Source organism: Poromitra crassiceps, assembly GCF_964638095.1.
Source record: "Poromitra crassiceps genome assembly, chromosome: 16".
NCBI lineage: Eukaryota > Metazoa > Chordata > Actinopteri > Beryciformes > Melamphaidae > Poromitra > Poromitra crassiceps.
Window position 1 is genome coordinate 37,663,957 of NC_139645.1, and position 12,906 is coordinate 37,676,862.

Genomic DNA, 12,906 nt, shown 5'->3' on the forward strand with positions numbered 1-12,906 from the left:
TAGTCCAATCAGAATCCAATATGCCGCATTCGCGTGTCGTGATTGGTCGGATTCCGTAGAACTTCCTTCCAGTCTGAAGGTTTTTTTCCCAACTTCCTTGTGCGTGTTCTGGGGGTGTAACGTACAGACTGTATATAGCTGCATTCGCCGGATGTAGATGAGACAGTCTGTTTTAAGAGACTACGTGGGCGGTGGCCCTGTACTTCACAGAAGGCCAACATGACGCAGTTTATTAACCGTTAATTTGTTCCACGTTGTGTCTTAAAAGAGAGAAAACATGTAGTTTATTGACTTTCTGCAGGCAGAACAGGACTTCAGAGCGGGGTGGGAAACTGATCTGCTTCATATTAGACTACATGCGTCGACTCGCCTGCTTGTGTTGTGTCCCGCCTCTCATCTCTGAGGACGGGCTGATTTCTCATAAACCAGCTGTTTCACTGAAATCTGTAACTACCATGTGTAACCACAGAGTGGCGCTGATGCACATGTTCAGCACATTTTTGCAGTGGTTCTCAATCTTTTTACATCAAGTGCCACCTCATCAGAAATGATATGAATGTGTGAGAGGGAGGGAGGAGTGGTACCCATGCCACAGGTTGAGAACCACTGTGAGAGTAGGTAACACCAGACAGTATCCACTCTCAGAGACTACAGACAGACATTGGATTCAGTTCAGTTCTGCTTGAAAATGACTTTGACAAAAATCAAATTTTCTCATTCGTGTCGATGAAAAAAGAATGAATTAAGCATCATTAATGAAGTGTGTGTGTGTGTGTGTGTGTGTGTGTGTGTGTGTGTCTGTGTGTGTCACATTGAAACAGTAAGAGTAAGAGCGGTGCGGTGGTGACCATTCAATGTTGGCGACCGGAGTTCGATTCCCAGCGTTTCCAAAGGACAACCGTGAGTCACATAAAAAAACACACACATTACCAAACCATTTCCCTAACCTTAACCAAGTTGTTTTAATTGATTAAACTTGACCATAACGTTAACCTTATCCTCAAGGAAACTAGTGTTACTTGCCTAAATTTAACCAAACACCCCCCCCCCCCCCCCTCCCTTCCAGGGTAACCAGGCTACCTCAGCCTGACTGAAGTCCAGAAGATGAGTAAGAAGGAGGAGGAAGAGGATGGCAGAGCAGCATCTCCAGTACCCAGCTGTCTGTCTATGAAGACTGACTGGTCTAAAGATGAACCTCCAGACTTCAGTAATGAACCTGGACCTCCAGACATAAGGTAAGAGGACTGTTATTCTGTGAGCAAAGAAAAATGACTGCTCATTGCTATTATAGACTATAGTAGAAAAAAGAGACTATCATTTCATTCACATACTGTAATTAAAAAGTTAACAATAACATAAAATAAGAGAAATTGAAATGAGGGAATTTGGATCAATGTGGCAACGAGTAATATGAAGATATAGAAAAGCAAAATAAATATAAGCCACAGTGGAGCAAATACCGTAGGTGGAATTAAAAATAAGGCACAGTGGCGTCATTTTAGCAAAAGGCCGATGACGCTGTCTATGGAAGCCTATATGGACAAAGGTGTTCCCTATACGATGAGCTGACGTCACCTCCTTTGATAGACAGCCAAAAATATCAATATAAAGCTGAATCACACACACACACACACACACACACACACACACACACACACACACACACACACACACACACACACACACACACACACACACACACACACACACACACATGGGCTGAGAGGGGCCCACTGTAACAATATTAAAGTACATGAATAATCATGAATCATGAATTTAAAGTTGTCTGTCTTCACTAGAACTATCTATAAAACATTTGTGTTTGCAGAGGTCAGCACCACATGCAGAGAGCAGAGTCTCCAGTACCCAGCTGTCTGTCTATGAAGAGTGACCGGTCTAAAGATGATTTTATAGACTTCAGTAATGAACCTGGACCTTCAGACACAAGGTAAGTGAACTGGTTATGCTGGGAGCCTACCTGATGGAATATGATTCAATGAGATTGTATTTATGAAATTGAAATCAAGCTAGTAAGATATCTTAGGAAAGTCAATGGAAAGAGAAACATAACTGCTCACTGCTCTACAAACCAACCAAAATGGATATTTATTTGGATTATGTTAGCCATAGATTGATTATGTTAGCCAGAGCAGCGCTTGCCCCTCCATCATTACCACCACTGAGGTGCCCTTGAGCAAGGCCCTTAACCCCAAACTGCTCCAGTGGAGCTGCTCAGTGGCCAGCACATCAGACTGTGGTTGTACTGGTCAGCTTCCAGGTGTGAATGTGCTTGTGGTTTTATTCACACAGTTTTCAGGTACATTTATGAGTCAAGTCCTACATACTGGGGTCATCATCAGGGCTGTAGTGGTGGCTAAACGCACGCAAACGGCGTTTAGGTACCTTTTTCAATGCTCTGCAGCGTTTAGGCACCTTTTAAGATAGTTTACTCACATTTTTTAATCGTTTATGCACTTATTTTTGCACGAGTTTTAAAAAGTTCGAGTAAACTCTGTTGATGCGGAGACCACGCCAAACACGTCACACACCAAAAGAAAAGAAAAAAGATGACACATGGCACTGACCAGGAGCTCCGGGAACCGTAGCAAAGGTACACGGCCCCGCGGTCACGTTGGTGCCTTTCTCGAGCTGTGATTGCCTGCCCAGACAGCGCTCCCCTCAAACAACTTGACAGTGCCATTGTGCCAGCGACACACCAGAGGGCGGTGCTACTGTATATGTAGTAACAATCAGAACATTAATATAATTCAGACACTTTAGGAATAGACAAGAAAAAGAAAATAAATTCAACAACTCTCTATGCTAACAGGGATACAAACACATGAATTTAAAGTTGTCTGTCTTCACTGGAACTATCTATAAAACGTTTGTGTTTCCAGAGGTCAGCACCACAGGCAGAGAGCAGAATCTCCAGTACCCAGCTGTCTGTCTATGAAGAGTGACTGGTCTAAAGATGGTCCTCCAGACTTCAGTAATGAACCTGGACCTTCAGACACAAGGTAAGAGGACTGTTATACTGGGAGCAAAGACATGCAGGAAAGAAAAATAACTGCTCACTGCTATTATATTATACTATTCAACTCACTCAATGTGAGTTTGGATCAACAGATACAGATGATGAAAACCAGCTTGACAAAATGTGTAGAAATGTCTGCAACAGATGACAGACTGACCTGTTCTACCACTAGAACATAACAAGGCCCAGAAACATGAATGAAAAGTATGTACAATATGAAAGTATATACAGTATAAAAACAAAGGAAAACATCAACACTAGAGGGCGCTCTGTAGAATGCATACCTCCACCAACCTTTCTACAGAGTTTCGTGGTGTTACGTGAATCCGTTTTGAACACATAGGAAATTAGAGATTGGAAATTGGAAATAAATAGGCTGTGATCATCTAGCAGGCTGACAGACACGCTGCTTAAACTGGGCAGCCATCTTGTGAAAGGGCAAATGAGAGAGAGCGGTGACGCTGTCTATGGAAGCCTATATGGACAAAGGTGTTCCCTATTATGAGCTGACGTCACCTCCTTTGATAGACAGCCAAAAATATAAATATAAATATAGCCGCAAGCGGCGATGCGGGGTCCAAGCTTCCGGTGACTTGGGGGGTGTATGTCAGATGATATAGACACTGAATTGCACATTTAGTCAGAGTTGGTATGTGCACAAGTGCACAAAGTTTGGTTGAGATTTGGTGACCTGACCGGGTTCAAGCAGTAGTAGCAGTAGTAATAGTAGTGTTAGTGTATATGTGTGTAAGTGTGTATATGTGTGTGTGTATATATGTGTGTGTATATGTGTGAGTATATGTGTATGTGTGTGTGTGTGTGTGTGTGTGTGTGTGTGTGTGTGTGTGTGTGTGTGTATGTGTGTGTGTGTGTGTGTGTGGCGTGTGTGTGTGTGTGTATAGGTGTATATGTGTGTGCATGTGTGTGTGTGTGTGTGTGTGTGTGTGTGTGCATGTGTGCATGTGTGTGTGTGTGTGTGTGTGTGTGCGCGATGTTATGTAGAGGAAGGATGACATCATAGATGACATCATAGATGACATCATCAGTGATGTCACAAGACTGTCATCGGTGATGACATAGTGTCAAAGTTTAAACATTTATCATTTCAAGACGGTTTCACGTATCCAAATTCTTTGTAAGTCTTTAGATCAGGGAAGTCCAGAGATGACACAGAAAAAGTTTGGGCTCATTCGGGCAAATGGCCTAGGACGAGTTCGTTTATCAAAAGTTTAAACATTTATCATTTCAAGACGGTTTCACGTATCCAAATTCTTTCTAAGTTTTTAAATCAGGGAAGTCCAGAGATGACAGACAAAAAGTTTGGGCTCATTCGGGCAAATGGCCTAGGACGAGTTCATTTTTTTTTTTTTTGAGAAAGTACAAGATGGCGGAAAATCTAGCAGACTTAAATGGGCGTGGTCTATATGGATAGATGCGCATTGATCCAGGAAATCCAGCAGATGTGGAATTTTGATTCTACGCCTCACAGTTCAACAGTTATGGGCCAATACGTGAAATGGTCTGTTATAGCGCCACCATCTGGTCAATATGGGTAATTTTTTGTCTCTGAGTAGTGGGGCACATTTCCAACCTATGTGCAAAGTCTGGCTACTGTACCCCTTACCGTTTTTGACGTGCATACTGTTTTAGCGGAGAATAATAATAAACGGAACAGATACAATAGGGATCCACGCACTTCGTGCTTGGACCCCTAAATATGTATCACACACACACACACACACACACACACACACACACACACACACACACACACACACACCTACACACACACACACACACACACACACACACACACACACACCATAGACAGCCAACAATATAAATATAAGTATGTATCACACACACACACACACACACACACACACACACACACACACACACACACACACACACACACACACACACACACACACACACATAGGCTGAGAGGGGCTGACTGTAACAATATTAAAGTACATGAATAATCCCACAAAAAATCAACAAGTAAAGAAAATAGTAGAATATGAGAACAAAACATGAATTTAAAGTTGTCTGTCTTCACTAGAACTATCTATATAACATTTGTGTTTGCAGAGGTCAGCACCACAGGCAGAGAGCAGAGTCTCCAGTACCCAGCTGTCTGTCTATGGAGTGTGACTGGTCTAAAGATGATTGTATAAACTTCAGTAATGAACCTGGACCTTCAGACACAAGGTAAGTGGACTGGTTATACTGGGAGAAAATAGTAGAATATGAGAACAACATGTAACACCCAGGTCAATATTTGGTGTACAAACCTCAGTATTCTGGAGGATGTTTAGACCAATTGCAAAGGTTCAGCTGCTGCAAGATGGGTAATTAATGAGACCAACACAGTACTGGTTTAGCTTGACAACCTGTATCAAAGTTACACATAAAAAACACAATTTACATAAAAAGAAAATGGGCCCAAAACACTCTAAACTAGAAAAGTGCACTCGGTGGAGTGCAGATCTCCGCCAGGCCGGCGCTGTCCCCCAAGCTGACCCATAGAGCATGTGTGTGACAAGACATCGCCGGAAGGTAATGTGTTAGCGACTGTTCTCGTACTGTCGCTTTCACATATAAGCTGGTGGAGTGGATGCGATTGGGGGGGGGGTCAAGTTGCAACATTGTTGCAATTTGCATTTGGTCTGGTTCGCTTTCACACAATTTGTGAAGCGCACAAAACTTTCTGAACAATGTCACATGGTGGAAACAGTCACTCGTCTATTGGACAGAATAGAGAAGGGAAATGTGAATGTCTCCTCTCCAGCAGACTTCTTGTCTGGCTGAGGGCTGACTGAACACAAGTGAATCCGCAAAATACAAACCATGGAGCAACACCACCTGTGATATTGGGATTTCTGATTGTACTTTGGTTTTACTATCAAATAATTATTTAACAAGAATGTGGCCAATATGAGCAGCAAGCTGTTGAACATTTTCATTCTGCATATGAGAGTAGCCTAGAAAAAGTGAGAGAAATCCATTTCACGACTGGAATCACAGATGAAAATACACTGCCCGACTGTGCGCCCACCAAACCTTAACAACAAATCTTAACTTAACTTAGAACTATCTATAAAACGTTTGTGTTTCCAGAGGTCAGCACCACAGGCAGAGAGCAGAATCTCCAGTACCCAGCTGTCTGTCTATGAAGAGTGACCGGTCTAAAGCTGATATTATGAACTTCAATAATGAACTTGGACCTTCAGACACAAGGTAAGTGGACTGGTTATACTGGGAGCCTACCTGATGGAATATGATTCAATGAGATTGTATTTATGAAATTGAAATCAACTAGTAAGATACAGTATCTTAGGAAAGTCAATGGAAAGAGAAAAATAACTGCTCACCGCTCTACAAACCAACCAAAATGGATATTTATTTGGATTATGTTAGCCAGAGCAGCACTTGCCCCTCCCTCATTACCACTGAGGTGCTCTTGAGCAAGGCCCTTAACCCCAAACTGCTCCAGTGGAGCTGCTCAGTGGCCAGCACATCAGACTGTAGTTGTACTGGTCAGCTTCCAGGTGTGAATGTGCTTGTGATTTTATTCACACAGTTTTCAGGTACATTCATGAGTCAAATCCTACATACTGGGATCATCATAGTTATCAACTTGGGGATCAATATATATAACGAGAAACAGTCAATTAGGAAAGGGGAGGGGACTTAAATGACACGGCCAATCAACCGGAAAGCCTCTCGTGAGTCAAACAAGTCATCACTCATGTCAATGTGAGTTTGGATCAACAGACACAGATGATGAAAACCAGCCTGGCAAAATGTGTAGAAATGTCTGCAACAGATGACAGACTGACCTGTTCTACCACTAGAACATAACAAGGCCAAGAAACATGAATGAAAAGTATGTACAATATGAAAGTATAAATACATACAGTATAAAAACAAAGGAAACATATAAACCCTAGAGGGCACTCCATAGTAGAGTGAATGCATACCTCCACCAACCTTTCTACAAAGCTTTGTGGAAATCCCTTAATAACTTTTTGACATATCCTGCTGACAAACAAAAAAAGACAAACGGCAGTGAAAACATAACATAATAGGCCAGTCATTCTAACTGCCATATAGGCCAGTCATTCTGTTAAATAACATACTAAGGGCCCTATCGTTGTACGGCGCTATCGTTTGCGCTGCCTTTGCGCTGTGTTTGCGCGCCTCTTATTGCTATCTTCCCAGCATCTAAGCTATCGTCTGCCTCCACCGTCCAGTTTTGCGCTGTGATGACACAGGTGTAGGCGTGGCCCAGGCGTGTCGGTGGGCCTCTAGCCTATCATCTGTCTCGCGCATGTGCCGAGCGCAAAGAGAGGTTTGGGAGTTGCCCATTCCAAAATAGGCGTTCCAGCGCAATGTGATAGCAAAAGGGGCCGTGGGTGCTCTCAATTTTAACGCCAGGAAATAGCTGGTCTTAGTGCAAACGCAGATGTACGCCTGAGCGCAGACAGTCTCCACATCTCCGTGCAGCGCAGGAAATCCTTGCTTGGATCCATTTACGCACGGCATGGATGTCACTCTCCACTCACGCCTCTTCTCTCCTCTGAATGCCACGTTGATTTTCAACTATAGCCTACATTTCAGAAAAAACACACCTTGATTTAAAAATGAGAATTCATTTGTCATGGTTTTATTAGGCTACATAATTCCCGACCATACAGGTTTGTGGTGTGAGGTAACAATATATTGCTTTTGAGAAAGTTGTGACGGTGTTGTGCCAAGCTGCCTCTCCCCACCCTGGCCGGCCCAAAACACCCAGGGCACCGACCCACACCCACCCCACCACCAAGCCATACCCGTCCAGCTCCCACCTTCTCGGGGGAGACCCCGCTCCAGCACCCGGCGCACACAGACTCCCGCCCTGCCAGACCCTCGTTCCCCTAATCCAATTCAAAACGCATCATTTTTTCGCACAACACCTGTGCTATTATTGCCAGTACAGTTGCAATTGCACGCATAAGACCAGCTTCTCCACAGCGCAGATGGCGTGACCGCAGTCAATGGCTTAACCAGAGTGGACAATTCCTGACATAGGCTATTGAAATAGGCTAGAAGTAAAATCTCACACATTTCTACCCTATTAAAGAAAGACATATGTTTAGATGTGTAGGCCTATGTTATAGCCTGAAATGAATGAAACATCTAATTACAGTAAGCGCACGCTTTGGGACATCACTGCGTAATTGCGCGGCGGCCCTCTCTCTCTTCCCTCTCTTGTTCTCTCCCCCCCCCTCTCTCGCTCTCTCCCTCTCTCTTTTCTCTCTCTCTCTCTCTGTTTCTCTGCTTGCTCTCAGCAAGAAAGAAGGCGGTGACGCTGTGGCTTAAGGGGAGTGATCTCAGCTTGTGAATGCTGTTATGGGCATAAACACACCTATGGAGGTTTGCGCCGAGATGACGTGAAGCGCAGTGGGCCGACACGCCCACAATTAGGGCGTTATTCCAGCACAAAACGGGCGCTAACGCAAAATTACCGCCGGTGGGAAGATAGAGCCCTCAAAGTCTAGGAAAATGAAAATTTTCAGGAAGACTTCCGAGTTGGCTGGAAAGGTGGTTTTGGTGTCTAACCATAGGCTTTATGGCTCAAGGAATACAACTGAAAGTGAAATTACCATCAGTTAATTATTTAATGACAAATCCAAGATGCTGTCCCAAGCAAGGGAGGGCCCCAAATTCTGGTGAATAAGGTAAACTTGAAACTTCCCCAGTTCATTACTTACATTAAGACAATTTTTATGCCTCGGCCGCCGGCGATAGCCAGGCCGGAGGCATTATGGATCCGGGTTGTATGTCCGTCCGTCCGTCTGTACGTATGTCCGTCCGTACGATGTTCATTAACGTGATATCTGCGGAACGCCTTGACGGAATTTAATAAAATTTGCCTTAAACATCCACTTAGGCCATGTCCACATGGAGACGGAAGCAATCTTTTTTTTTTTCGTTTCAGAAAAGTTTTCCATAAACATGGAATCGTTTCAAGAAATGTGTGTATCCACATGAAACCACTGAATACCAGCCAACAATATAAATATAAATATGTATCACACACACACACACACACACACACACACACACACACACACACACACACACACACACACACACACACACACACACACACACACACACACACACACACACACACACACACACACACGCACACATAGGCTGAGAGGGGCGGACTGTAACAATATTAAAGTACATGAATAATCCCACAAAAAATCAACAAGTAAAGAAAATAGTAGAATATGAGAACAAAACATGAATTAAAGTTGTCTGTCTTCACTAGAACTATCTATAAAATATTTGTGTTTGCAGAGGTCAGCACCACAGGCAGAGAGCAGAGTCTCTAGTACCCAGCTGTCTGTCTATGGAGTGTGACTGGTCTAAAGATGATTGTATAAACTTCAGTAATGAACCTGGACCTTCAGACACAAGGTAAGTGGACTGGTTATACTGGGAGAAAATAGTAGAATATGAGAACAACATGTAACACCCAGGTCAATATTTGGTGTACAAACCTCAGTATTCTGGAGGATGTTTAGACCAATTGCAAAGGTTCAGCTGCTGCAAGATGGGTAATTAATGAGACCAACACAGTACTGGTTTAGCTTGACAACCTGTATCAAAGTTACACATAAAAAACTCAATTTACATAAAAAGAAAATGGGCCCAAAACACTCTAAACTAGAAAAGTGCACTCGGTGGAGTGCAGATCTCCGCCAGGCCGGCGCTGTCCCCCAAGCTGACCCATAGAGCATGTGTGTGACAAGACATCGCCGGAAGGTAATGTTAGCGACTGTTCTCGTACTGTCGCTTTCACATATAAGCTGGTGGAGTGGATGCGATTGGGGGGGGGGTCAAGTTGCAACATTGTTGCAATTTGCATTTGGTCTGGTTCGCTTTCACACAATTTGTGAAGCGCACAAAACTTTCTGAACAATGTCACATGGTGGAAACAGTCACTCGTCTATTGGACAGAATAGAGAAGGGAAATGTGAATGTCTCCTCTCCAGCAGACTTCTTGTCTGGCTGAGGGCTGACTGAACACAAGTGAATCCGCAAAATACAAACCATGGAGCAACACCACCTGTGATATTGGGATTTCTGATTGTACTTTGGTTTTACTATCAAATAATTATTTAACAAGAATGTGGCCAATATGAGCAGCAAGCTGTTGAACATTTTCATTCTGCATATGAGAGTAGCCTAGAAAAAGTGAGAGAAATCCATTTCACGACTGGAATCACAGATGAAAATACACTGCCCGACTGTGCGCCCACCAAACCTTAACAACAAATCTTAACTTAACTTAGAACTATCTATAAAACGTTTGTGTTTCCAGAGGTCAGCACCACAGGCAGAGAGCAGAATCTCCAGTACCCAGCTGTCTGTCTATGAAGAGTGACCGGTCTAAAGCTGATATTATGAACTTCAATATTGAACTTGGACCTTCAGACACAAGGTAAGTGGACTGGTTATACTGGGAGCCTACCTGATGGAATATGATTCAATGACATTGTATTTATGAAATTGAAATCAACTAGTAAGATATCTTAGGAAAGTCAATGGAAAGAGAAAAATAACTGCTCACCGCTCTACAAACCAACCAAAATGGATATTTATTTGGATTATGTTAGCCAGAAATGGATTATGTTAGCCAGAGCAGCACTTGCCCCTCCCTCATTACCACCACTGAGGTGCTCTTGAGCAAGGCCCTTAACCCCAAACTGCTCCAGTGGAGCTGCTCAGTGGCCAGCACATCAGACTGTAGTTGTACTGGTCAGCTTCCAGGTGTGAATGTGCTTGTGATTTTATTCACACAGTTTTCAGGTACATTTATGAGTCAAATCCTACATACTGGGATCATCATAGTTATCAACTTGGGGATCAATATATATAACGAGAAACAGTCAATTAGGAAAGGGGAGGGGACTTAAATGACACGGCCAATCAACCGGAAAGCCTCTCGTGAGTCAAACAAGTCATCACTCATGTCAATGTGAGTTTGGATCAACAGACACAGATGATGAAAACCAGCCTGGCAAAATGTGTAGAAATGTCTGCAACAGATGACAGACTGACCTGTTCTACCACTAGAACATAACAAGGCCAAGAAACATGAATGAAAAGTATGTACAATATGAAAGTATAAATACATACAGTATAAAAACAAAGGAAACATATAAACCCTAGAGGGCACTCCATAGTAGAGTGAATGCATACCTCCACCAACCTTTCTACAAAGCTTCGTGGAAATCCCTTAATAACTTTTTGACATATCCTGCTGACAAACAAAAAAAGACAAACGGCAGTGAAAACATAACATAATAGGCCAGTCATTCTAACTGCCATATAGGCCAGTCATTCTGTTAAATAACATACTAAGGGCCCTATCGTTGTACGGCGCTATCGTTTGCGCTGCCTTTGCGCTGCGTTTGCGTGCCTCTTATTGCTATCTTCCCAGCATCTAAGCTATCGTCTGCCTCCACCGTCCAGTTTTGCGCTGTGATGACACAGGTGTAGGCGTGGCCCAGGCGTGTCGGTGGGCCTCTAGCCTATCATCTGTCTCGCGCATGTGCCGAGCGCAAAGAGAGGTTTGGGAGTTGCCCATTCCAAAATAGGCGTTCCAGCGCAATGTGATAGCAAAAGGGGCCGTGGGTGCTCTCAATTTTAACGCCAGGAAATAGCTGGTCTTAGTGCAAACGCAGATGTACGCCTGAGCGCAGACAGTCTCCACATCTCCGTGCAGCGCAGGAAATCCTTGCTTGGATCCATTTACGCACGGCATGGATGTCACTCTCCACTCACGCCTGCACACACTCTTCTCTCCTCTGAATGCCACGTTGATTTTCAACTATAGCCTCTCTCTCTTCCCTCTCTTGTTCTCTCCCCCCCCCTCTCTCGCTCTCTCCCTCTCTCTTTTCTCTCTCTCTCTCTCTCTCTCTCTGTTTCTCTGCTTGCTCTCAGCAAGAAAGAAGGCGGTGACGCTGTGGCTTAAGGGGAGTGATCTCAGCTTGTGAATGCTGTTATGGGCATAAACACACCTATGGAGGTTTGCGCCGAGATGACATGAAGCGCAGTGGGCCGACACGCCCACAATTAGGGCGTTATTCCAGCACAAAACAGGCGCTAACGCAAAATTACCGCCGGTGGGAAGATAGAGCCCTAAAAGTCTAGGAAAATGAAAATTTTCAGGAAGACTTCCGAGTTGGCTGGAAAGGTGGTTTTGGTGTCTAACCATAGGCTTTATGGCTCAAGGAATACAACTGAAAGTGAAATTACCATCAGTTAATTATTTAATGACAAATCCAAGATGCTGTCCCAAGCAAGAGAGGGCCCCAAATTCTGGTGAATAAGGTAAACTTGAAACTTCCCCAGTTCATTACTTACATTAAGACAATTTTTATGCCTCCGCCGCCGGCGATAGCCAGGCCGGAGGCATTATGGATCCGGGTTGTACGTCCGTCCGTCCGTCCGTCTGTACGTATGTCCGTCCGTACGATGTTCATTAACGTGATATCTGCGGAACGCCTTGAGGGAATTTAATAAAATTTGCCTTAAACATCCACTTAGGCCATGTCCACATGGAGACGGAAGCAATCTTTTTTTTTTTCGTTTCAGAAAAGTTTTCCATAAACATGGAATCGTTTCAAGAAATGTGTGTATCCACATGAAACCACTGAATACCACTGAAACCGCTGTAGAATAACAGAGAAAGACAATCTCGTCAATAATGGCATACAACCTCTAGGGGCGCACAGTCTATAATGTGTATCTCACTGTAGCAGCAGCTTAAACCCTTGGCTTTAAGGTTTGCCATGTCGATG

The 12,906-nt window shown here is 43.7% G+C and overlaps 1 protein-coding gene across 1 annotated transcript in view; it reads left to right on the forward strand.

Annotated features, from left to right (window-relative positions):
* Positions 1-820: 820 nt before the first annotated feature.
* The window catches only part of LOC310791627 (uncharacterized protein), a 75,843-nt gene continuing 63,757 nt past the window's right edge, over positions 821-12,906 (forward strand). Inside the window, 4 exon segments of the mRNA XM_083653290.1 lie at positions 821-900; positions 1,067-1,235; positions 1,829-1,948; positions 2,901-3,020. Coding sequence (XP_083509416.1) covers positions 1,105-1,235; positions 1,829-1,948; positions 2,901-3,020 — 371 coding nt within the window. The 5' untranslated portion in view covers positions 821-900; positions 1,067-1,104.